Here is a 27,953-nt window from a genome sequence, read left to right as displayed (position 1 = left end):
GTGTCTGCCGAGTATGTTGACCCGCGCTGGTTCGTTGAAAGCCATCAGATTGCCCAGAAGATGATTCCATGAATGACACACTCACACGTTCACACCGTTTGCGAATCTATTTCACTTGGTAAGGGTATTGAAAACATGAATTGCTCAACGTGTTGCTACAGAAAGAAGCTCATTTTCCTACACAATCATGTTGCCGGGCCTCTTTGAGACGCTCCAGAGAACTACTTCGAAGAACCAGTTAAGAAGTTCCAGGCGAGAGGTCAACTCGCACCCTATTTCCTCTAAAGTACACTATCGTTCATAAGTATTACATCAGGACATTTGTTGGTTTCATGATATTCACGTGGTAATTGAAAAAATCAATCAGTCAGAATTTTTTAATTATGAACAAATTGCGAAAATTTGTGTTTAGATCTTAGACTAAGTTTAGAACATTTATATTCATTAAAATGTGCTTATACACGTAAAGACACAAGTGTTTATTGATTTTGTTATTGGATTAAAATGAAACATGTTCCTACATCGTAAGTTGGGAAAATTGATCGTAACATAGTATCGTGTGGTTACGTAACACAAGTGTTTCGTAAACTATCGACAACCTGTCGATAGCTGTCAGTCACGTAGAAGTGAGCATCATTTTGTAATAGAAAATATTATCTTACTTGCTGAAGCTTTCCACATAAATTGGACATTTCAATAAGAACGAACTACATACATATGTGGAACGAAATCAACAAATTTCTTTTAACTAAAAATTAAGCCTTTGCATCAAATCAATATTAATAAATGATAAATAACTGTGGTATTTTACGCGTTTACTCGAAATTTAAAGATACAGAGGTACAAAAAAGAGAATGTATGTACTACACGAAAATATATAAAATGTATAAAACGAGTCTTTCTACTTAAATTGTATTTCTATAGTTATGTCCATAAAAATATAAATTTCCATAAAAATCCGCAGTCTGATAATAAAAATCTTTATTATTGGCGAATCCATCACCTATTGTCGAATCAACTACAAAAGACCCGTGGCTTTTCTTTAGCACGTTGGCATCACGTACAAAAATTGACAAGTTTCAAGAAACAAAATTTCAGTCCTAACGAAGAACCACACGTCTGTTTAGCAGACAGCATGTTAACAAACTTTTATGTATTCTTCCATCAGAATATTTCTAGAATCATGAAACAGTTCGTATTTTTATACAATGTCATCGTTCTTGCTCCTATAAATGAAGATATAATTACGATTGGAGAATTGGGTCAGAAAGATATTTCTTCTCGGGCCGAAAAGATGAGGACGAAGCGCATAGTTGGTTCCAAAAGGAATTCGATACACGTAAAGTTGTTACTTCTTCCTCGGCAATTCGTGTACGAGGTTGCTTTTAAGGCCATCCATTTCCTCGGTTGTATTCCCAGCATTGTTCTTGCTGCATCGCGACACAAATTCCCGTCAAACAGATTTCTGATCTCTTGCTATTGCTCGTGCCTTAATGAACAATCTGTTTAAAAGTAGTTTGCCTCTGTCCTTTCTCTTGACAACAGTTTCAAGCTGTTAAGGACCAAGCAACAGTTCATCATAATATTACGCGTACTTCAATTTCTTTAAATTTCATGAAATTATAGAATTTAGATGGAAGAAACGGTAATGGCAAAAGTATTAAGCAAATCTTTCGAATTCTCCTTCAAAGCTACGACGTTAAAGCACGGAATTCGATAATGTAAAATGATTGAAAAAGATTTGCAAGCGAAATGTTGCGTAAACAGCGTTGGCTTATAATGGATTAAGATGAAATGTAATGTTTTAAATGATAATATAAAAAGCATGATTATCTGCTTAGATAAAGAAAGAAATCTCGTGCATTCCGATTGATTGCACTTACCTTAATCGAAAAATCATGATAAGGAAAATTAGGTAATGTGCCTTTTTTGTTGCTTTTACGGAAATGTACCCTAATGTACTGTACATGACTTGTATAAGAAAAACACTTGAATAATGTATATTGAAAAATGTTCTACGATGTGTATATAATCCGAAGGTTGCCTTATCGTTAACCGACGTTTATCTGCAGGTTTTAAATGGATTTTCCTTGGAAATTTATTTTGTATGTGTACATATCGACATAAAATAAAGACTTTACTTATTAATTTATAAATATACGTTACCCTGGATAATAATAGATAGTAGATTCATGAATGTGGATAATAGGGATTATTTAAAGAACTATCCGTTTTTAAATGGGTCTTTAAATATCACAAAGAATTATCTTATATTTTTGCTTAACGTTTCACACCACAGTTTTCTACAGGTTACAGAAAGTAAATATTCCTTCCTATAGTGTAATTATGTACTTCACAAAGAGAAAGGTGAATACACGTAAAACTCCTTTTATCATGCTCGTGCCATAAACAGTACATAAAAATAACATTCTTGTGTAACCACATCAACATTGACTACGTTATTTTTATATGAAACTATGAACTTTGTTTGTCTCGCTGCTATCAAGACCGATTATCACAATCGAGGTTGTCGACGCTACCCTCTATATGTTTCATTTGTTAAATAAACTATTTAGTTAAACAACTAATGATACTGCGTATACATATTGATTTTGATATTGAGAATTTTATTCTCGGTTGTTTTGTTTTATTATGTCAGATTAAAATAAGAATTATCAATTTTGGAATTCCGAAAATTTCAGAATAAAATTGTTACAATTTTATTTCATCATTTATAAATTGCCTTAAAATAATTCATGTTAGTCACGTTTTTTCGTACCTTCCAATGTTATCGACATTCTTTATCGTGATCGTAACGCACAAAACACAGACATTCCAACACGTTTCTGTCGAGCATGATGTCACTAATATGGAAGATGATCGAAAAAAATAGCCCGATCAAAGATGAACTTTTCACTTTTACCAATCAACGATGAATCAACATGTATATTTTAAATAGCAATAAACGTGATAGTAGTTACTTATCCTTCCATCTCGGTAAAATATCGTAGCTTTTTATATTGAGATTAAAAATTTTAAAAATTCGGAGACAAGTGATGTACCAGTGAGAGAAGATCAAGCAAATGCAATCATGTTTTTACTCTTGGGCGCAAGTTGATAATCGTGACATAATGAAACAAAACGAACGTGGTGATTCATCTGGAATTGTTTTTCATCGACTGTTTTTTTTTTCCTTCTTTTCTTTCTTCATAGTCGATTATGTAAAGACGATGATTAATCGTTGACGTTCCAGCGTCACGAGACATTGATCTATCAACGAATTGCATTTCGTGTATTTTTAGTCTTTCTAGTTAAGTTTGCAAGCGGAGTTTACTTTCTCTACTTTTAAATTTATTTTCCTTATTAACGTTTAATTGGTCTTACGCAATGGAAATTAATGCAGTTGGGGCTTGTTCAACTACTTTATTTAGTTATATTGGGAACAAAGTAATTAAAGATCGGAATTTTCCAGACAAGTAAACTTTAAGAGGAAATGACAAAAATTGGAATATTTTGTTTTCATGATTCATGTGAAATGTACATATATTATTTATTTCTAAATTAATATCATTAATATTGTATAAATGTAAAAAATTAACAGCTTGAAATCTCTAAGAAATGCGCAATATCATAGAATCTTTAATTATTCATAAAAGCTAATAAATTGAATTGTTCAAAATCTTTCCAAAAAAGTTTACATTTCTGTCAATCAACCGTCAACAAGCTCATTCCTAATCTGTCATTCATCTGAAATGAAAAAGAAACACTGGACAAAAGTCGGCAATCAAAGAAAGAAAAACACGAGATCGAGGAAGCCAGTAAAAAGAAGCGAAAGGACGAAAAATGTTAAAGAAGAAGTATAAACCGCGGAATGCTGTCAGGCAAGAGGATCGAAAGGCCTTTAAGCTCCACGCGGAGGAGGAGAAGGTCGGATCAAGGCTTCGTGGAGTTCGATTTTCGGCGTCTCGAGCGAAAAACAGATGAACCAAATGGTTTCCTGTTTCGTCTCTCACGCGAGAATTCTATGTGTATGTGAGCGCGTGCAGTTCAGAGCGTGACGAGTAGCGATGGGCTTAAGTACATCGCAAATAGATTCAAACATCGATCATCTGGTCTTAAATTCTGTAAACCATGGCTTCGTAATTTTTGTAGGCCGAGACAGACCCACTTTCGTCAACGATAATTTTTTTCCCGTCTCACTCGAAGATTACACGGAATGTAATTGCAGTCTAGAGTTGATCGATAAGCAATTCAAAATTACTTTAACATAGATCTGCGGAGAAATAAACAGAAACAGTAATTCTCACGCGATTTTTAACTTACAATCGTTCATCCGACGATTCTCGATAAGTAAGAGTAAAACTCTTTTAATGAACATGTAATTACTCCCATATTTTAGTATTTAACGCGATTCGTACTTTGGGAATTCACGCTCTATACTAATTTATACTGCGATTCACGAAAGTATCTCCACGTTTGCCATAAAAGATTTTTATGCCTTTGTTGATAATTTCACTAGCATTGGTAAGAAAGCACGATACATCGTGATTATATTGATCAAATTTGAAACGAATCTCAAAATGTATATGAAATTTGTGTCTGTTCTTTTGACACATTTTGATACTGACGCATATGATGCGTCGCGTCGATTTAATTATTATTATTATTTGTGTCATTGAACTCGTGATATCGAACTTGATCCCATCACTAGTGTGGCAGTGCACCTTCCATGGAGAATGCTCTTTCGCAGGAGAGCGTGCTGATGGAATGAGTGTGGCCATTCCGTACCGTGGAATGTTGCTCTACCGGCTCGATAAGCTGCATGGTATCAGAGATCTCGTAGGCGCCATGACTCGTGTTGATTACTCGATTTCAGCGTTATTGCTACTGGACGAGTTATTTGTGATCCTAGAGCCCTTCAGCTGTGGAATAGATGGCACAACGCTAAATAGGTGTACGTAAAGTGGATATATACGACGATGGTTAAATACAAAGACAGTGTGAGATTTCCGTGTTGGAAGAAAGTTGTTTAGTTTCTGTTCGTTTTCTAGTTCTCGAGAGGATAAATGGAGAATTTATGATCTACTGAAGTGAAGATTTCATAGAAATGATATATAGTGGGTTGAAAATTTAAGAATGTGTTAGTTGTGATTATATATATGTAGTTTTGTTCAGATGTTTATATATATTTAATGATATATTACTGTTAAGTTAGTTCAGCTTGAGAGAGTTTCTATTTCACTTAAAAAATGTGCAAATTTCCGGTCGGTAGAATTTTTACTTATTAATGTATTATTTCTGACTAAAACTTCGTTATTTTATCATGATTCCTGGAATTTCTATTTTACTTTAGAATCGGAAAATAGTATTTTTAATTTAGCTTTCAGTTATTCGATTCCTGTTTAAATAGGAATTTCTAAATCTTTTTAAATCGTTTTATTAATTAGAATAAATGGTATCCAGTTGAAGGTTTCTAATTTATTTTAATATAATTTTTAAAATTTCTTTGTTACTTTAAAAACAGCTTTTCTCTATTTACGTCGGTAAAATTTTTTAATTAAAGGAAGTAGATAATATTTTCGAACAAATTATTTTATATTCAGAATAATCTTACTTCAAGATTAATAAATTAATCTATTCACAGCTCGGCTCATTCAGTTATTCTAACTTATGCTACGAATTATTACAATCGAGTTGATAACGCTATGAATTATTGAATAAGGTTGAAGTTATAAATATTGCAATGAACTTGAGTCATGGAATTTCAATTCACAAGAATTCGACTTTTTTAGCATCTGGATTATCCCAGCTCCTGCCGTTCAAGGTTCTCGTTATACAATCTATGATTGTGCAATATATTGATGTTTATAAATAGAAAATGTAATGGACGAAATAATTTTTCTTTCCAGTATAAGTACCCAAAAAGTTAAAATAATAAAACATCTGTAAAATATATAAATCTATAAAGATATAAAAATTTGTTCGTTACTAACACCTGGTCTATTCTCGATCGTCAAATTGTATCAGTAATTTTATTTTATCAATTAATATTTTTCACTATTGCCACAATTGAACAAAATTCGAAAGAAATTTATCTACAATTTATTGTTATGTATAATTTCTTTGTCCAATATTCAAACAATTAAAGTGTACTATTAAAATGGAATAAATTGGTAAATGCACCACTACTCTTGAATAATTTTCGCTAATTACCTAAATAGATGGCTCTTTAATTGCTTAAACATGCTTATCGTACGATTATACGTTTCACCTGGTAATGTAATTGTGAGACGTAACAACTTAAATGAGAAGAAGAACGAAAGATCTAAATGTATTTTATGCAGATTGTTATAACTGTTATGTATAGTGCTCGCGTAACGTAGTAATGTAGTAATTCTACTCGACTCCGGTATTGATGCAATGTGTCCCCATTAACAACCGCTTTGTTTCAATGAAAGCGCTGAGCTTGCAATCCAAACATCTTGATTGCGTCGCGTTCACAAAACGTCGCACTCTCAATTTTATAATTCCACGAAATTGATATTCGAGACGTAATTCTTATGAGAATACTCTTAAGATAATTTATTATCGCCTGGAGAAGATCAAATTTTTTATTCCAATAAACACTCTCACGCGCGATAATTGTTACACAGAAAAGATTACATGAATTAAAATACACCAATATGTATTTATACATTCTAAATTAGTATTTAAATATAACTAAATGTACAAAGTAAGATAAAGTCTTCTAGAATTGAATGGTCGAATAAGAGAAAAAAAAACTAATATCAAGGTAACAGGAACGCGTGAATTATTTTTTTGTACCATTGAAAGTTTCGAATTAAACACGCTCCTTGAATCGTGTTTTTATAGAAAGTATTTCTGATTAATGACAAGTGTTGTAACGACTTTATTGCTTTGTGCGTCAAAATGCTCTTGAAAAACTGTTTTCTACGTATTAGCAGTTAAGTGGACTAAGAAAAAGACAATTAAGGAGACGTCAATGATTACGTTATTACATTCGCGGTAAAACTGCTGGTATGTTAATAAATTATTTTTATAAAACGATTTATAAAATGATTGTTCTCGGTCAAGAGAGAGTATCGTATAGATAAATTGAATTATTTCATTCTATCAATCAACAGATTTTTGATTCGTTAGTAAAATCAACATTCGACAAAGCAAGTATTTTTATGAACGAAAATTATGTCAGATTTATTTATGAAATATCATTATTCGTTTAATTATTAAATGAAATTATTCAATTCGATTCAATTACAAGAGAACATAAATTCGTATTTATGATTTTCATGGATTAAAGAAACAATGATACACGGCTGCAATAAAATGTACTTACAATGTACAACTGCTACACAACAGTTCGATTATGGAAACCATAAAATTTTGTCAGCACAACCACAATTGTGTACGGTGCGAAATCAAATTTGCATGTGTGCCAGATTTAGGAGATGCAACGAGTCCAACAAGCTATTCCAACTAATTGTCACTGTTATCCTACCGTTAACCTAATCAGACCCTATCTCCCTCCATATACATATACAAGTAGACACAATTCCAATGAAATACAATGGGAGAGCTCACAAGAAAAAATAACAATGTTTGTCGCTTTCTAGGAAATCTTCTAGTATGTTTAATTTCTGTTCAGTACATTTCAATTTCTTGTGACGAAATAGGCATCATGTTACACTATTTCTATAAATGTATCAATAATTATTACATCATAAAGGAATTATATTTGAATCACGAAATTATAGAACCTTGATAAAGATTGTTTTTATAGAATTATTTCATTTTCATTTGACTATATAAGCCAGAACATAAATCATGTTTCATCATACCAATTCCATGGAAAAGTCAAAAGTTTGACAAGGATCGTGGTTATTATGAACCTCTCGATCGTAACCAACTTTATACACATTACTAAGTTACCTTTGCATTCTTAACGAATATTGCAGTTTAACGATCTCCAGTTACCACGCAACATCGTGCGTTGTATCGTGAAAGTAGTATCGTAATCGAACGATGGCTCCAATATGATTCAAATGAAGAGAATTTCGAAACAGGCTGCTGTTTGTCGTATATGTAATCTTCACTCTGCTATAGTCCCGTAATCGAAAGAAATAGCATAGTATCGTGGACAAAGATTTGTAACGATCGTTCTTAATTGGATATCAAATCAGGACAGTCGATGTGCATATAATGTAATTAGCTATTTGGCTTATGTTATTTACGGTGGTAATCCACGGATAGAAATTTACGATCGTTCGTGTATTAGCTGTCAGTGCTACAAGAGAATGATGATATAGAGACAGTATATAAAAATGATTGGTCAGAATAAAGCATTGTAATTAAAATGCTTAAATATTATAAATATTAAAACGAGTATTTATCTTGTTTGAAATATTTTGCATACTTTTATATATTCCGTATATTTTTGCACATTAAAATTTTCCATAAATACATAAACATCCGCAGTCTAATAATTACACAATTCATATTTCACACGATAAACTAAACATATAATAAATATGATAAATAACAAATCGCAATACATGAATTATCAATTTATATTTCATTATGATTTCTGACCATACAAATGAATATCCATAATATTTTCATTGAATTTTTGATTACAGGTGAAAGGAATTTCTCGACTTAGGCTAAGATGTCACATCACAGCGACGACAACATGCTAATAGCAACCTCGGACTCTTTCTGGGAGCCAGGTAACTATAAACGAACGACCAAGAGGATCGAGGATGGCCATAAGCTCTGCGACAGTTTAATAGCTCTAGTCCAAGAAAGAGCAGAGATTGAGAAAAGTTACGCGAAAGCGTTGAAAAATTGGTCGAAAAATTGGAACGACAAGATCGAAAAAGGACCGGAATATGGAACCACCGAGGCTGCTTGGAAAGGAGTTCTCGTTGAATCGGAGAGGCTGTGCGATCTCCACCTCAGGGTCAAAGAGAATCTCTGTAACGACATCATTCACCAAGTGAAAACGTGGCAGAAAGAGACCTATCACAAAGTACGTGCTCTTTTCTTATGAATAATCTCTGACATATCGAGATGAAAGTCTATATTTCCTTTTCTGTTCCCGTTCTTTTCTTTTTTCGGAATTTCAAAGTATTATTTTAAGTTTGCTTTTTCTTTGTGTTAAATGTTTGATTAGTGGATCGGTATTTTGGAGAAATATTGAATGAATCAAAATTTAACCTTAAACTTTCACATTTCTTTCACCGTTTTATCTTTATTTTTCTATCTTTACAACTAATTCTTTTCCCACATAGGTTTTCATAATAATTAATAAATTGCACACTTGGATATGGTTCGAAATTGCAGTCAATGATGACGTTGAAAGAGCGAAAGGAGATGGAGGACGCATTCAAAAAGGCGCAGAAACCATGGGCGAAGCTTTTGCAGAAGGTTGAAAAAGCAAAGTCCGAGTACCACAACAGCTGCAAAACCGAACGAACCGCGGCGAACATGGAAAGGAACGCATCGGCGGACAGTTCGCTTTCCCCTGACCAGGTAAAACGATCGTCCTCTCTATGTCGATTACAGTAATGAACAGTTACATCATTCTCACTCGTACGTTATCGACGACTAGCGCAATCGTTACGTTACATATTTGAATCACAGCGATTGTCATCGTGTTCGCTTTCAAAAGGTACTTTTCGACCACTCATTGTAATGTATCGAAGAGAACAGAGTACTTTGAACGCCTCGTTCAAGTTAGAACGATTAAAATTATGACACTTGAACAAATGGTTGAGAGAATTGTTTACTATTCAGAATGATGCCCGATGGAAATTTTTTAATTAAATGAATAATCATAAGCAATATACAGTGTTTTCATCTTTAAATTTATGACAATTATTTGAATATCCATAGAAGTAAGTCATTGCATAAGTTATTGGAAAATTCTCCAGTCTTGTATGACTTGGGATTAAGTAAGAAGAAAGTTTTTTTATTATCTACATATTTGATTAAAAGTTTACATTAAATAATCTATTAGACGATCTGCATTTTAAAAACGAGGAAAAGTTTTCTTAATTAAAATTCTTTTACGCTGTGTTTCGTCTTCCTGAATATCCTGGATAATTGTTAGATAACAAAACGAGATGAAATCGAAGTTGAACTAATGGAAATTTCACAGTATTTAAATCGAACGATTCTAAAAATTAGGTAATTATCTTACATCTAATCTAATATTTAAAATATGTATAATTTCTATTAACGCTTTCACCAATGTTATCCCCAATATATATGTATATATATATAAATGTATATATATAAATATATATCCCCAACGTTGGTGAAAGCGTTAATAGAAATTATACATATTTTAAATATTAGAGTAAATGTAAGATAATTACGTTCTAATTTTTAGAATCGTTCGATTTAAATACTGTGAAATTTCCATTAGTTCAACTTCGATCTCATCTCGTTTTGTTATCAACATATATATATATATATATATGTATATAAATTACTCTGAGAAAGAGAGAGAGAGAGAGAGAGAGAAACGAATTTTACAAGCGATATTTTTTGGCATAAAACGATTCTCCAACCACTTTAAGTAGTATATTATATGTTTTAAAAAATAAAATAGAAGTTATATCCTTTGCTCTATATAGAAGGTATTACGTACAATTCTACGAAAATCAAATTTTTCTCTCTTCGAAGCGACAGTACTCTTGACAAAACATAACGCATACATAAGTACTGATACACAATGTGTACTTACATATGCGTAATACTAACATTTAGTATGTATCTCGATTACGCAATCGCGGCTGAATATAAAAGTAGATACTGTTCTTTAGCAAGTATTATTTTCAGATGGCCCGAGGCTCTGAAAACGTATGTGAAACAAAAAGAAACATCTCGTGTTTTAATTTTTATCGAAAATCTGCATGTCGTGTTGTCCTGTGTCCTTGACAATTATCTATATTTGTACTCTCTGTCTTTTCGCTTCCAAATTTTTTGTGAATGTCCGAATGATCCTTTTTTCCCTGCACGTTTCAGTCGTGGACTGTAAACTTTGTTAAATTTTTCAGCTGCATTATTAGATAATGATTGTGAAATTTAATGTTCAACAATTTTTACGTACAATACAGTTACACGAAATATTTACAATATAATTTTTTTGAATATTAAATATTAAGTAAAACAAATATTTAATATTTTATTAACAAGAGTAGATCGTAGAATTTTGTTAGTGCACAAAATTATTTTTCTTTATTTTGGGTTGCATCACTTTCTGTTATTTTTGAGAAGATTTCGAAACCTGTTTTGAAATGATATTTTTATAGAAATAAAATAACTGGAAAAAAGATCGTTACTCTACGTCTCGAGTGTTATGAATTTGATAAATCGCCAAACGAGAGGCGATCTTCTGAAAAAACGACGTTTTTAGATGACAGTTTGTGGATGTGATGCATGGGGCCACAGAATACGAAAATCCTTTAGGAAATCTAAAATAGGAGACGTTCAGCTTGTATGTATAATAATAATGCATGCAGCATGTATGTTTAATTAACATTCTTTCATTTTTCATTACAGAAAGCTCTGCTGGTAAGCAAAATCTGTTTCACGCTTTCTTTCGAGTATTAATAATTTTATCACGTAAACATCGAGCTTTTAAATGGTTATTGTTCTAAGATTCAAATTTCAATTTTTTAAATAATTAAAGATAAAAGTTCGAAAAAAAATAGATTTTTTCTATATTATCTAGAATATTCTAAATTTGGAAAACTGAATTTTTAGATTTTTATACAGCTTGGCAAATTTGAAATCTATATTCAACAAATAATTTACTGATTATCATTTAAAGAGTAAAGTTTATACCAAAATTATAGAACACATGCGTTTGTATTTCAATTAGTAAAAGATGTAAAGAATAGACAGAAAGTAACGAAAGAATTAAAGCACTATTAAAAAAAGTTTTAAATAGAAACTTTCCAATTTATCTTTTAGCGAAATCAAATATTATACATATAGAACAGAATTATGAATCCATGAATTCTTTCACATATAATTCTGCAATTTACTTTGATAATTACTCGATGATTGCTCGTTATCTCTATTTAGAAGTGAATTATAGTGGCCTAATACGTTTCAACATAGAATTTGCTCTCTACATCCCCTTCATGCATAAATTTTTAAATCCTGTGAACCACTATGCTCTAATTGCTTGGCCAGTTACCTACTTTCTTTAATTGTAGATTTGTAATTTCCAAGAAACTATAAGTCAATCTATTAAATTATTCCATTTTCAAAATCAAATTATTAATTCTATGTATATATATAATGAGATACTTTAAAGTTCTTACATATTATATATTAAATGTTCATTTTTTAAATTTCTTTTTATTTATTATATGCTTCTTCTTCTTACTCTTACATCTATACGTGTAAATGTTACACAACGAGAAGTTGTACTTACACGACTTACACTTACATATCGTATTGTAATGAACTGTAAAGAATGTTTCTGAGGAATACCATGAGGTAAGAAAAATAAAAATATTGCTAACCATTATTTTGCATGAGCCCAGATAGCATTCTGACTAACAATAATGTAAGCTTTTCAAACTTCGTAGTAGTTGCATTACTAGAAAAAAGAACAAGTTCAAGGATATTCTGTACAGTTCCTTACAGTATTTACAACTCCCATTTTACATTCTTTCACGCTAGATATATCTATTTTCTTTTTTTTTTCAAATTTCGAAATTTTCTTATAAATATTTCACTTATAAATTTTATTTCTCTTCATTCACAACTACATTCAGAAGAAACTACTCAATACAGTATTTCTACACAAACCATGCAAAATACACGATACAATGAATAACTAAAAACTTCTCGATCTGTTTTATTACAATACTTACAATACTTACTGTATTACAACTTCATTGCACTAGTAAATCCTGTAGGTATTTGTTACGTAACTGCTAAACCTACATAGAAATCACGCTTACCTTTTCAAAAGTATTTTATTTTTTTGCCATCTCGATAGTGCGCTAGATAAGCTTGAGGGTAAAGAATTGGAATTATTATCATAAATAACAGAATATTATTCAGAACACGTTTCGATACTTATAACAATAATAATGCAATATTAATTAATCGCTTTGATATAAAATTAAGAACATTATCTCTTCGTTATTTTTCCTTGGATTACCAACGTGTTGGGTTTGTACCAAGATCTTTACCTTCAATGTAGACGGTGAAATTATTAAATTAAAAATTGAGTATTTATCGTATGTCTTCTTCTATTTAATTAACAGGTGAAGAAAATGCAGGACAGGGTGCAGAAAACGAAGGAAGAGGTGCAAAAAGCGAAAGAAAAATATGAAGCTGCGTTGCAAGAAATTAATCAGTATAACCCAAAATACATGGAGGATATGACACAAGTGTTCGAAAAGTGTCAAGAAATGGAGGCGCAGCGGCTTCAATTCTTCAAGGATGTTCTCTTCGGCATTCACAAATGTCTCAATATATCTCAGGATCCAATGTAAATTACTGTTTGTTACTTTCGTTTATACCCTTCGATGAAAATTATTATTTTCGAGAGTGTGTTGTATAATGACTCGCGAAAGTATTTGAAACCTTTGAATTGAATAATTTATTTCAAGTATTTACATTACGAATACCTTTAATGCTCAAAATTAAAATCATGTGTTTTATAAATTTTCAAAATTTACTAAATTATAAAATGAATTTATTTCTTTAGAAAAAAATTTAAACAAAAGATTTGATTTCATTTGGTTTACAGACTTCCACAAATATACGAAGAATTCTATCATACAGTTAACAATGCGGACCATGAAAAAGATCTGAAATGGTGGTCGAACAATCACGGTGTAAATATGGCGATGAATTGGCCACAGTTCGAGGTAAGTCGACAAAATACAAATATACGCATTAAAATAATTCTTTCTCATCGCATGTAAACTCTTGCTGATGGTTGAAGATCTGATGTTAGAAAATATAGCCGTAGCGTGTATTGAATATCGTTCTTGTTCTTTCCTTCTTATAACTGCATTAATATCGTCCATTAGTTATATTCTGTATGTCTGGATATTCTGTAGTATTTCATTCGAATTAATATAAATATCGCCAATCTGTTTCTATGCTCTACCGATGGAAAAACAAACCTGTCGTTATTTCGTGTGTCTGTTATAACTTTTAAAGAAAGCAATTATTATAAGCTTCTTATTTTTATTCATTAAATACCGTTCATAGGCATCTTTTTATTGGAAAAACATTGAGGCACTCTGTGTAGCATAGTATCGAATTGCTCTCAAAGCTTCCAATCAAAGAAAGAAAGAAATAGAAAAATGAAATATATCCCCTGAGATTGAAATATTTTCTGGAATGCATGCATGTGATTGTTCTTTTTTTTTGGGCGTTGCTATTACGCAGGACTACACAGAGGAGTTCCGTGACATCACCAAGGGCTCAAAATCGAAGGAGGCTCTTCCGGCTGGCTCCATCACGCTCATCAATCAACGCCCGGTCGGCGAGGATGTGCATGTAAAGTTTTGTTACGTTTTACACTTATCCATTCGCTTATTCTTCGTTCACATGCTACTCAATGAACGAAGATTCACACAAATATATATACGTATACGCACATAGAAAAAAGAAAATGAACTTTTTTTACTGATCAAGAACCACGAAATAGTGTCGTAACAGGCAAACACGACGAGGTCACCGAGAATGGGTTTCCTTTTTCAGCTTCTGGCTCGCCTAACTTAACTGAATTAACCGTAACCCGCTATGCGCTTGTTTTTGCACGTGATCGCAGATCTATATCGCGAATACACGCCGAGCATGTTTCCACTGTTCGATTCTGGGGCGAATTTGCAATAAGATTAATATGTTAACCGAGGAAGATATCATTTGAATTTACTTGAAGTTACACGTTTCTTCCTCGTCTCCTCTGTAAAGAGAATTTTATTAAAACATGTCGACGCTTTCCAAGAAGTGTAATGAAAATATCCAGATGATTGTAAAGATCTAGCGGTGTAATGTCAGCAAGGTCGTTTCAAATCTCTTTATCTATTTATAATGCATGCCGATGACGCGAATCGAACGTGCATCCATTATGCAGGCGATCGTAAATGAGTAAGACCAGCAAACTGATACCGCGTGTCAAAATACAAAAGAACTTCGAATACTGTAAATATTTATTCATCTGTAAGAAATTTAAAGGTGTACAAATACACAAAATATATAAAATATCCAAACTATAGTATAAACAAATATATAAAAATACACAAGATTCATATATGTAGGATATTTTTTAATGTTTAGGCTTGTTACTTGAATCTCCAAAATTTTGTAATAAAATGGAGAAAACTTTAGAAAAACATACAATTATGAAATTGGACTTACATGAAATTGAATATTCATATTTAAATTTACATGACTGCATAATGATCTCTTGTGATACTACATGATTTCTGCTAATTGATTTTAGTTATTTTGATTCGTCCATTGAAGAATACCTGTATTAAACACATTTATGAATGACAGACCTGTATAGTAAATTCGCTCTATATTTACTCGCACGTTTAACAAACACGATCGTTAGTATACGTATTTATTTATTATTATTATATAGAGAAACGAAGCGTTAAAATAAACATGCTTGCAACCAGAAATCATTTAATCCGCACGAAAAAATTGTTACAACCGTAAGTGTGAATTACGATCATCCATTGTAACAACGAATACGTATATTGCCACATTCGTTACCGCATGATGTATGACAACGATCTTCGTAGGTAATAGATACCTGTGCGACGCAATTTAACTTCATCCCATTCCAATAAGTTCGTTTTCGTTTCATCTTAAATTATACCACTTCTTTTTTTTATTATGATACAACTTTTTATAACATGATAATAAATGTTCATCATATGTGAAGCTTATACTCTTAAGCTTAAAAATAACAAATTAAAAATACTGCAAACAGGTATTATAATTGTATATATGTGCTTATCATATTAAATAATTAATAAATACACATAGCCTGATAAAAGTATTCAAACACCGTTTATGAATATATTATGTGTATTGTACGAGACATCGTGAAATTTTATTGGCTCTCATGACTATATTGATAAATATAATGAGTCTCAAAGCATATGTAAAAATTACAAGACATTTCGTACAATTATATGCATGTACAATGCATAAATATATATTTCGCAGAGATCACGAAAGTATTATAGTAAATAAAGTAGTATGCTGATAAACGTGTCACAAATAATCGAACCGATGACCCACCATAATGTGTCAGTAAAATGTGTCAAAAAAACAGGCACAAATTCTACATGCATTTTTAAATTCATTTCAAAATCAATATGATCGTGGTAATCGTCTCTTATTACTGTATTAATGACAGTTCAAAATGGTTTACATAACAAACACAATCCGAACATACAAATTTTCTATGGTAAATGTTCAAATACTTTCGTGAGTCGGTACAGAGATAAAAACTTGTTAGATATACTATAATTGGTTGCACGCATGATTTAAGATAACATTATAAATATTTAATATACACATTTAAATTATAAAATTGTATATATATATACACAAATGTAACTTTAAATTTTATAGAATGATGTATATACAATGATGTAATAAATATAATGATATTCCATTAACGTAGGAGTACCCACCAGTTAATAACAAATCAAAATCGAAGCCCAGTTCCCGGGTAATATCAACAGATGGAGGCCATGGGGATAGCAAAACCGACACGATGAATTCCAGCAAACACTCTTCAGAGAAAAACAATCATGATGGTAATGCTGTAAACAGGACCTCCACGATGACGTAAGCATTCAAAATAATTTCATAATAAGAATTAGTAATAATAATATGGTTAATTCGATTTCTCTGTTTTAAATACGAAAAACTTCATCTTCTATTCATTAAATTGAAGATCTTCAAAACTATGTGTGTATTTCTAAACTTCTACTATTCTCTAATAATAATAATAATTCACTATTAGAAAAATCTTATTAAATCCTAGAATTTACATTTTTATACTGTTTTATATTTCACAAATAATCACTATTAAAAATTTTTTATTAAATGATGGAATTTTAATTACACAGATTTAATTATAGGATTTTTTAATTTACATTGTTTTATATATTAGTACACCTGTATAAGTATATAGACATAAACAAAGCTAGTGTATCAATATGAATAAAAATTAGAAATTTTTCTCCCCACAGTAATGGTACAAATGTTAAGCAAGAATCAAATCCATTTGAGGAAGAAGAATGGGATGAAGACAGTGGCGAACCATTGGTAGATAATGGAGAACCAGGTGTTCTTGTACGCGCGTTATATGATTACGAAGGAGCCGAAGCTGATGAACTTAGTTTTAAGCAAGGTATTATATAAACTATATATGCAACATATACGTATTATTAAATCACAGTACATATTCAAGTATTTTATTATACAAAGCCAACCTAGCTCTTAGCTGGTCCAGTTAAATGGACCACCCTATATGCATGTATATACAATACGATTCAAATAATTTTTAAATTTTCATAGGCGATGTATTCGATAAATTAGAAGACGAAGACGAACAAGGATGGTGTAAAGGACGAAAAGACGGTAGAGTGGGTCTTTATCCAGCAAACTACGTGGAACTTGTGTCTCCGTAAGGCTATCACATAACGCCAAATTACATGAACATTGTTAGTTACTTAACACGTAACGCATACGAAAGCAAAGGAGAAAAAACGAAATTTTTGTTTTGTTGTTTATTTCTTTACGAAATAGCAAGTTCGTTGAAAAAATAATAAGAAAATTTGTAAATGTCGTTAAATAATAATTACATGAGACTCTATATTAGGGATCGTTCATTTTGTGTGATATATAATGAGCGTTGAAAAAGACGAGAAAGATTATAAAATCTTACGGCTCGATGTTACGATTGAAATTCAAAGAAAACTGTTATAAATGTGAAAAGGGAAAAATGCATACATCTACTTCATTCTATTTCTCAGATCGATGTAGGGTCGATACGATAGAACTTAAAAAACGAAACTTTTACTCCTGATGGGTAATTGGTTTCCATAGATAGTTAGGATTCTCTATATCCATCTATATAAATTAGCGCTAAACGATAAGATGGATACACATACACCACGAGTATATTATAAGTTTAGATTTTTGAGACACTGTACAATTTCAAAACATTTTTCGACTCATTATTAGCATTGTTGCTATGAAATATTTTGGCTAGCGCGACGAAAAGTATATTTAATTTATTGTTATTCAAATGATACTATTAAAACCTATTCTTTCCGAATGGTATCGTTGTATATAATAGCTTTAAGAACATAAACGATATGTAAAGTTACAATTGTTTAGCGAAGTTGAGATTTTATGATGAGAAAGTGAAAAAAAACAGTCGAATACGTACATAAAACGTACCAGGTAAATAAAATTTGGGACCCAGAATTGTCCAATCTTTTTCTTTGTTGTTTTTCTTTTTTTTTTTTAATAATTACAATATTCTAATGTTGAGAAAAAAAATGAAGGGAGAACGAGAATTATTTATATATAAGAAATAAAATATTATAATTAAAAATTATAATATTATGAGAATATTCATGTTATAAAAGATTATAATGAGCAGTTTTCGTCATTGGTTAATGTGCTTTTTTGTACATAATTTCTTATATTGAAGCAATGTTGATCATTTATGAGAATAAAGTCATAATATCTTTTTTAATTGAACGAAAAATTTTATATAAAACGAAATATATAATACTGAAGGTATTTCATATAATCATTATCCATTTTCTGGTAGATGTAACACAATTGAAAAAATATGGAAGTGAAAGCGCAAAATTTTGATTGTTAGATATGTACTTTCGTAACAAATTACTTGCTATTAAGTTAATCGATGTACCTTCACGAATATATGCTTTCAGGAAATATTTGTAGTATAGAAACACGTGTTTAAGTTAATATTGAGAACAATGCTGCGGAGTGATTATGAAATTGAACGAACTGTAGATTTATATGGTTTAAGAAAAAAAGCATTTATAATTTTCTATATGACGAGACAAATTTGAGAGTTAGTATTAACGAAGTCATTTGTTATTTAAATATTATTTTATTTTATAATGCGCGCAGGAGAATCAACTTACAAGTCAAGTCAAGTTTTCATGGTATATAGTGATAAATGCTAGTTATTCGTCACGAGTAAATAACGTGTTACTATACACAATATTTATGTAAATATAGTAGAGTATAATAACATTTACAATTCAGCCAGCGACTGATTTTTGTAATTGTTTACATCATTAGTCCTCCAAATTATTTTCTGTAAAGAGTGTTCGCGATTCCATGATGTTGTTAAATAGACTATAGTTTGTGTATAAAATTTATTATGTATAACTTAATAAATAGCATATATACGAAATATTACATAATACATGATACAGCAACTATTTTCACTTACAAATATCACAACGATGCGTCGATACATTTTCATAAACGCCAATTAAGTTTACAAACAACTGTGGTATGATAAATTCGTGTGTTAACTGCGAAACTGAATTTAATAATCATGGTTTTGGCCAAAACTATTAAAAATGTATATCAGTTGAGTGAAAATTGTTTCAAAAAAGAAATTATTGTATAACATTATGTTGTGTAAAAACATATATTTGGATAGTCATTAAATTTCATACATATTAAATTTCACTGAACGAAACAGATTACAATTTTTACACAAGTGTTCATTTAATCGCTCCTGGTTCTAATCTATGATAAGTATTATAAGTTAGCTTTGATATTATAATTCGTTATATGTTGAAAAACAAATTATATGCGATATATATAACACACGTGTAATATATATCGATATTATATATATATATATATGTATATCGACACTTATATATGAAATATCGTCTATTCATTGTGTAGTATATGTACATATAGGTCAAGGAATCTTTTATAGCTTGTGAAGAATATTGTACACTAAAGTAATTATCATAATCAAAATCCCTACGTTTAATTTATAAATAACCATATTGTTTACATTTAGTTTCGATGATTCTAAATTATACGAACATCTGAAGATGCATTAATGTAGAAAAAGTTAAACATTACTTGCAGATGAAGTGGAATAGAATTCAATAGATACCAAAATGGAAGCAACATAAACATGCATTTGGAAACCTATCCTTAAATTCCGATATAATGTATGTTATTATACACATTTATATATACTATATCAGTGAACAAAACTTTGTTGATTACACTATAAATTACAAATTCAGGAGTTGCTACATACAACATTATATGTAGTAAGTAATTAATGTAAAGACATCGGAATTCTCAGTCTATGTGAAGAGTAATTAAATTAATGAGTTGCAACATGTTTCTGTAAGTCTTCAAGACTGAAAAATGGTTTATCACATAATTGACAAACATGCGTAGTTTCATTATGTATATCTAAATGTTCCGATAAATCCTCTTCTGTTTCAAAAAGTTCATCACAAATCATACACTGAAATTCATAAGTTTTTATTCCTTGTTTCTCCCATTCTGCTATTGCAGCTTCTTCTTCATGAGCTTGCATATGCATTTCTAATAACATCTCTGAATTAAACACTTCTGTACACTGCAGACATTGATAGACTTCATCCTTTGACTTATCATTTTCACTGCCAATACTAATAAGATTGGGATTATCATCCTCTTCATCAAACAAATGTTTTTCAACGTGTGCTTCCAATACATCCTCAGATTCTAATGAGTCCCCACAGATTGCACATTGATACTGCTCTTTACCAGGACTTTGATCACCCTCGCTCATATCATCACAATGCTTTTGTAAATGATCTTTTAATATTTCCTCATCTGTAAAAATTTTGTCACATACGAAACAAGTATACGTTTCCTTTAGTTTCTCTGTTCCTGACACAGTGTCTCCTCTTCCTTTAGTTACTCCTATTTTCTCAATACTTATTCCTGTCCTAGAAGTCTCTAACTTCATAATTAGATTATTCTCTGCTTTCAAAAGTTTATCTGACTTTGAGTATACTGTGTCTTTAGAATTTTGTGATGTGTTTGTATTTGTTAACTTCTGAGATTCTCCTTTTGTTATGTTTTCTATATTAAATTCAGACTGATCGTGACTTTCTAAATGGCGTACCAACAGTTTCTCAGTTCGAAACGTAGAATTGCATACATAACATTTGTGAATGTATTGCTTCGTAGATTTACATACATGAGCTTTTACGAATCTAGCTTCTACTATTTCATGACATCTTTTACATCGCATCATTTTGTGCTTATTATGTCGCAATATAGTGGTTTCTGTTTTATGCATACGAACATGTGTAATAGCATCACTACGACTAGCAAATGATTGATCACATACACCACATATATGTTTTTCACTATGCGATGAAGTAACTTTAAAAATATTTTCTTGAATTTCTATTTGATGTTCATTTTTAGTAGTATTAGAATACGCAACTTTCGATTCATCCACCTGTTTTACGACACTATTTTGTTCTTTATTTTCTTGTGACTTTTGTACATTATTATCAGTCCTAAATGTTTCAGAAGTTTCATCTGATAAATATGAGTCAGAATCCAAAGCGGAAGTATTATAATCATTATATCTTATTGGTGGTACACTTTGTCTTTTATGAGAAACCATACTAAATGGCCCACCAAGATTGCTCTTAACTGTACGTTTAATTAAAACATGCATATTATTAATATTGTAAAGTTTATTTTCTTTTGTAACGTCCAAACGTTTTAATATGACTTTTGGTTGGTACTTTTTAGAATTCATTGCCTCCTTTACAAACGCTGGAGAGACTGTCCCAAATTGTTGAGAATATGGATTACGATCAGTGCCACAACTTCTTATCATAGACGATTCGAAATTTTTCTTTATAGTCTTTTCTATTATAGTTTTCAACTGTTGATCTAGAGTTTGATACGAAGTTTTATAGTCATTTCCTATCTTATCTCTTCTTATACTATCATTACTCATTCCAAATAATCTGTATTTCATTTCTTTCTCTACAAAACCTGCTAACTCAATTTGTATGCGTTTTAATGCTTCTATCTCTGTTCCCTCTACTTCTATATTCAAACATCTTTCGACACATTTTTTATTATTAGCATCTATTGGAATTGGATTTATCCTACGAAGTTGCACAGCATCGATAATATCGGTATTTTTCTCTTGAGAATTTTGTTCAATACTACCATCTTTAGATTCCTTTGACAAAGTATTTAAATTTGCTTTATTTAAATAATGGGGTCCAGCGAGCATTAATGTAGATGTAACAATATATGTAGCATCTTCAATTTCTAATTCTGATTTTACTGAATATGGTGTAAATGTATCTTCAGTTATTTCCGCTTCATCTTTCTTCTGTGATTTTTTTTGAACAACTTTTTCTGACTGTGAATTAGGAAGAATTTCTTTCTCTTTTAAGTCTTCGAAAAATGTATCTTTCTTTGCTTCATCTTGTTTAATACTTCCTTTAGCAGATATATTTTTTCCTCCACTTAAAGAACCATCAGAATTTATGTCTTTAAGAGATCTTGTTTTATGTGTATCCGTATCACTATCTAAACTCACAAAATCATTTCTATCATGTTCATATTTATCTACCAAAGTGTTTTGCAAGTTTTCTAATACTTTGACCAATCTTCTTTGCTTTTCAAGTTCTTTATCCATATTTGTCTTTGCTCTTGCTTTCTGTACTGGTGATAGCTGTGTATCGTCTGAAGCCATAGAATCTGTATCTGAAACAACTTCTCCTGTTGCTGCAAGGAGTGCCTTTTTTCTTGCAACCCATCTTTTGGTCGACGCCTTCCTTCGTTCAGTTATATTACGCCTCCCAATTAATGGCTTGATCTTCATTGGAACTAAGGTTGGTTTTAATTGAACATTATCTTTATTTTCTTGCTCTTCGTCATTTTTACATTTATCATCATTAGAAGCATCATGAGCTTTTTGTGAGGAGTCTTTCGAAGATGTAACGTCATCTTCAGATATATACATATCCTTTAGCATCGTTTGATTTGTTATGTTTTCTGTATTTGTAAACTGTAAAGGTATTAATGGTGGCACATCTAATTTTGGTTTTTTCTGAAATAAATTTTCTTATGAAATTGTATGTGATTAATTAAAAAAATGTATTATTACAATTAGTATTACCTTATCAAAAGTATCCGAGAGACTATCTTCTCCACTTTGATGCAAGTTATTGCATGCTTTTATCGTCTTTAAATTAAAGTTATAAAGTTAAAACAAAATTATAAAGCTATGAGACATTATTTTAATAGACATATGTAAGAGAATATTATTCTATATAGGATGTCATAATTTAAACGTACAACTTTGTCAGCATATTTTACAAGTCTTTATACATAACACTTTCTTTGTATTTAAATTCATGGAATATACTGACAAAGTTGAACCACTAAATCTTGGAACATTCTATATATAAATGGTAGACTATATATTATAATGGCATAAATAAAAATTTTAAGAATTTGTATTTTGACACGTATTTAGTGCCTGTAGTTTCCTAATTAATTAAGTTACAGTTTTATTTTTACCATAATACAAAGAAATATAATCAGTTTTTTATAATAATACATGTAAAACACTATCTTATGAACATTAATAGTGAAATTAACCTTATGCTTTACACCATTATATTCTTAAATATGTCTAAATATATATAATTAAAAATTTAAGGTTTATGCTAAATAAACTTACATCATTATCAGAAGATTCTATGAGTTCCAACTGACTTAACAACATTTGATTTGATCGTATAAACTGCTCCTTAAACTCATTCCACATTTCCAATTTGTAGAGGCATATATGACAAATAATATCTGGCATTCCATGTTCTTCTTTAATCTAAAGAGAAAAGAAGATTTATTATAAGGCACAAACAAGTATAGAATTAATTACAAAAAATTAAAAAGATGGTGTAAACATACATTGATAGAAGTACATTTACTCAGATCATTTAGTTTCGATTGTAGAACTTCATCGAATAAATTTTTCATACATCCATGGTCAATGAGGCATATACGACATCTTTCTTTTATAGTTGATAATTTACGTTTTCTCGACATTTTGCTAAACTTTTCCAAAATACAAAATATGATTATGCGTATCTGTATTGATACGGAACACTCTGAACATGTTACGAGTGAACTACAGCGGTTGTAATATCGATAGATCGAAATATTATCAAAAAAAAACTATTCATGATATGTTCATGACTCACGAATCGTTGCGAAAAATCCCGCGAAAATTCATATCTAGTTATTTTAGTGTACGTAGTTTAAATATATTTAATTAATGTATATAAACATGTTAAAAGCAGGATCACGCTACACGACGTAGTAGATACGAACTCTAACAAATCGATTAGAGCACCTTACTTGTGAAACATTTTTTGATCACTAAGTATCTTTCCCCTAACACGGAAGTTGCCAGACCTATTAGGTATTTACAGTATGTATGAATAAATGTGTACTTATAGAGCTTATACGATCGTGGTCGCAACTACCGTTTCATGCACCCTTGGTGTGCCATATTCTGGTAAAGAATTGAATTGATGCTTACTTGAATTGATGCGGGGTGTGCGATTTTTCGAGAAAGTTTTTTTGAAGATTTTTCTGTTTTAAGATAAAAAAGTATTGTAGAGGTATTCGTATTTTAATTGTAATTGATCTAATGTTACAATAACAAATGTTAACAAATTAAAACATATGAGATTAACGTTATTCCCAACAAAATCTATAAATACATTGAATTATTAAGATTTCATTCATATTATCTGAGATGCAGAACATACATAATGATAAACATACATTATTATTGAGCGGTTAAAATTTGTAATTTAATTAGATTAAATAGACTGTACATTAAATCTTAAATCTAGATTCTTGAGTATTAAGTTCATTCTTCAATATTAAATGAACTTTCATTTTTCATAATTTTTCGTAATAGCATTAAAAGTGATCATTTAAAGTAATACTCGATGCCATCGTGTTTTTAAATTTTCGTCAACAAGTATAATAAGTTTAATACGCATGGTCAGGATTTACATCGTTTACTACAGAAGTAGCTTCGTAAGCTAGTCGTGCTGCCTCTCTTTGATTTGCAATTGCTGCATGTTCCTCGGCTATCTTCTGGTAGAGTTGAATATGTCTGTCCTTTGCTCTCCCCACACTCGCCGAATCCTGTAAGATGTTATACACGATCATCGGGTGAAAGCTACCGTACCGAATCTTCTCTAGCAATAAAATTGAGCCTCAATCGAGTATATTTGTTCATGACTGATAAAAGAAACTTGGATAGAATTATTATTGGACTGCGGATATCTATGTGAAAATTCATATTTTTATAAGTATAATTAAGAACCGCAATCTAGGTAGAAAATTGTCTTACACTGTACTTTGGATCTTTCGATATATCCATCATCAACGCATCGTACTTTTTCATTAATGATATATTTACAATTCAATTTATCAATAATTTCAAATCTTAATTTGATTCTTTTACGTCTCAATGGATTGAAAAAACGACACATTTAATAAGGAGTAATAAACAGTAAATGCGTAGTATGCAGACCAGGTAATAATCCTTCAGCCAAGTAGTAATTAAACGATCATAGAATTTAATTATTACTGTTTGTTAAAAGACACAATTAAAGTTTATTACCCGTGGTAGATTGACTGGGACTCCATGAGCATTTGACTCGGCAATTTTCTGGTATAATCGAAAATGTCTTTCCTTTGCGAGTCTCACAGCTTCAGAATCGATAGGTTGAGCGATAGTATCTTCATAATTTATTAAAGATGCGTGAAATCCACTTTCATCAGCAACATATTGAACTGTTCGTATTTTATGCTTGGGATCGATGAAGGAATAAGAACCTAAAATATAAACAATTACAATTTATTTATATAATAAAGACAGTTTATAAATTGAATATATATTATTTGTCGATATTTGTCTTAAATACAAACAAGATTACAAATACGAATAAAATTATTTTTATATAAAACAATAAACACAAGACAGAAGTTAAATAAATATGTAAATATCTTATATATCTTCATATATTATATGCATTCTGTGTATTTTTATGTTTTTAAATTCCGCATAAATGCATGAAAATCCATAATCTATAATAATTATAACCTGTAATAATGATCTCATAAGAGGCATCGATTTACCTTGAACATGTCCAGCGCCATCTCCACTCTCTTGATGAACACGATCAATGTTTCCAGGATATCGTCCCGCCTGGTATTGAAAACTGTAAGGTCTAGGAGGCGGTGGTGGAGTAGTTGTAGTCGTCGTAGAATATTCTGACAAAAGATGCGATACGTCCCCCAGGCAGGGGCTAATCAGAACGATTGCGATCTGATTCGAAAGTATAGTAATCTAATTAGCTATGTACACCGACCAATTAGTCGAATGTAATACAAGTTGACGTCATTTTTGTACAATTACAATTGAGTAACAATTATGAATTTAGTTTATTAGATGAATGTTTTAAATTATCAATAGATTTACCAATTTAGTTAAAAATAATATGAAGAATATATATATATTCATTAGCAATTCTTGCTATTTTAAGTTCATAGACAATATTTATAGAGATATAAAAATTATAAAATAAAAAACTAATCAATAATTGTAATTATGTGAAATAATAAGAAACGAATAAATTAATAATCATATGTTCAGATGATGAAAGATGAAACCTGTGTACGAAGCACATAAATACCAAACTGATTACGGAATCAGGAATAATAATTTCAACCAACTAATCAAAACGCGATGTAATAGTATTTATTATTTCTATTCTTAAATTTTAGTTCTTTCTTTAAATTTCACATATCAAATATTTTACTGAATGAAACGAAACTTGTTTAAAATACATTGAAATTAATTGATGCTTTAGTTAATAAAAATTTAAATATAATGGCGCGATCAAAATATTACGAAGAATTATATAATGATATTGATATGGATTAAACAATGATGATATTAAATATGGTGAAATTGATGTACATACCATTAGATTTCTCATCCTGGCTGCTATGAGTCGACACTTTCGTATAGACGAATCGACATAAACTGAGATACTCTGCCAGTGAAAGTAATATAAGAAACTAACGAAAAGGTGGAGGCAGTACGTGTTAAACCTGTTTTAACATTGGCGCTTCTTCGAACATAGTAAACATTCCTTTTCATAGTAAAATAATTAAAGGGGGTAATGATGGTATTATAATATGTTGTAACACGTTAAACATCTCTAGATCGAATCTGTTATCAATTTTTGCTTTAATTTTCAATGGAAATTATGTGAAAAGAAAGATTTTATTGAAATTACCAAACAATTATATCTGAATAAAATTCCAGTATATTAAATAAATTTTCTATAAAAAACTAATAAAAATAAAATTCAATTAAATAAATTCTATATCTGGAAAATCTATGCAATAAAAATACCTATGTATGTGGGATAGTGTGACATCAGGTAAGGACGTGACGGCGTGAGGGGTGATTGTTTATTAACATTGTCAAGATATGTTATGTTTGTGAGCGTTACCAAGAGATGTTAGAGGAAAAGTGAGCGTGGAAAACGTTGTAACGAGAGTTGAGAGAGTCAGAGTTAAATTTATCGTTGTCGAGTGTAGATCCTTGTGTTGTTGTGTCGTAGAAGTAGTGAGTAACGAATACGTGAAACACAGGATATTATATTCAATTTCGTGTGAGTCCAAACGATATTGTACTAATCATACTGTTACCTACAAATTAATAATATAACATTCCTACATGTATAATTTCA

General features: G+C 30.6%; 3 protein-coding genes across 7 annotated transcripts in view; 1 reads left to right on the top strand and 2 right to left on the bottom strand.

Moving 5' to 3' along the window:
• LOC100643584 (protein kinase C and casein kinase substrate in neurons protein 1) overlaps positions 1-19,513 on the top strand; it is a 58,390-nt gene extending 38,877 nt beyond the window's left edge. For 2 of the 5 annotated variants that reach the window (XM_012313567.2, XM_012313566.3), the window contains exons 2-10: positions 8,658-9,049; positions 9,364-9,552; positions 10,867-10,887; positions 13,317-13,543; positions 13,805-13,925; positions 14,455-14,565; positions 16,715-16,881; positions 17,289-17,449; positions 17,617-19,513. In XM_012313567.2, coding sequence (XP_012168957.1) covers positions 8,687-9,049; positions 9,364-9,552; positions 10,867-10,887; positions 13,317-13,543; positions 13,805-13,925; positions 14,455-14,565; positions 16,715-16,881; positions 17,289-17,449; positions 17,617-17,729 — 1,473 coding nt within the window. In that variant the 5' untranslated portion in view covers positions 8,658-8,686 and the 3' untranslated portion in view covers positions 17,730-19,513. Of the gene's footprint in view, positions 1-8,657; positions 9,050-9,363; positions 9,553-10,866; positions 10,888-11,589; positions 11,602-13,316; positions 13,544-13,804; positions 13,926-14,454; positions 14,566-16,714; positions 16,882-17,288; positions 17,450-17,616 lie in introns of all 5 variants that reach the window. The other 3 variants (XM_048410154.1, XM_048410155.1, XM_048410156.1) reach the window with 3 other exon arrangements.
• Positions 18,746-24,305, bottom strand: LOC100642613. Its single transcript, XM_003399091.4, has 4 exons — positions 24,076-24,305; positions 23,846-23,992; positions 23,279-23,344; positions 18,746-23,209 (listed from the first exon to the last, which is right to left on the bottom strand). Exons 1-4 carry the CDS (start codon positions 24,211-24,213, stop codon positions 20,450-20,452), a joined length of 3,111 nt encoding a protein of 1,036 aa, XP_003399139.1. The 5' UTR covers positions 24,214-24,305; the 3' UTR covers positions 18,746-20,449.
• Positions 24,306-24,786: 481 nt separating this feature from the next.
• LOC100644901 lies at positions 24,787-27,325 on the bottom strand. The gene is made up of 4 exons (XM_003399109.4): positions 27,177-27,325; positions 26,329-26,518; positions 25,811-26,025; positions 24,787-25,329 (listed from the first exon to the last, which is right to left on the bottom strand). Exons 1-4 carry the CDS (start codon positions 27,189-27,191, stop codon positions 25,171-25,173), a joined length of 579 nt encoding a protein of 192 aa, XP_003399157.1. The 5' UTR covers positions 27,192-27,325; the 3' UTR covers positions 24,787-25,170.
• Positions 27,326-27,953: the final 628 nt, after the last annotated feature.

Source organism: Bombus terrestris, chromosome 11 (assembly GCF_910591885.1).
Source record: "Bombus terrestris chromosome 11, iyBomTerr1.2, whole genome shotgun sequence".
NCBI lineage: Eukaryota > Metazoa > Arthropoda > Insecta > Hymenoptera > Apidae > Bombus > Bombus terrestris.
Note: the sequence above shows the minus strand (reverse complement) of the source record. Positions and strands in the feature narration are given on the sequence as shown.

Bases quoted from the DNA above. Each gene is read 5' to 3' on its own strand.
- LOC100644901 (XM_003399109.4), bottom strand. The intron at 26,026-26,328 runs GTAAATCGATGC...TTTATATTTTAG, and splicing joins TGGCGCTGGACATGTTCAAG to GTTCTTATTCCTTCATCGAT. The intron at 25,330-25,810 runs GTAATAAACTTT...AACATCTTACAG, and splicing joins TCCCAGTCAATCTACCACGG to GATTCGGCGAGTGTGGGGAG.
- LOC100642613 (XM_003399091.4), bottom strand. From the start codon at position 24,213: ATGTCGAGAAAACGTAAATTATCAACTATAAAAGAAAGATGTCGTATA. The intron at 23,993-24,075 runs GTATGTTTACAC...TTTTCTCTTTAG, and splicing joins GTAAATGTACTTCTATCAAT to ATTAAAGAAGAACATGGAAT. The intron at 23,210-23,278 runs GTAATACTAATT...AATTTATTTCAG, and splicing joins TCTCGGATACTTTTGATAAG to AAAAAACCAAAATTAGATGT.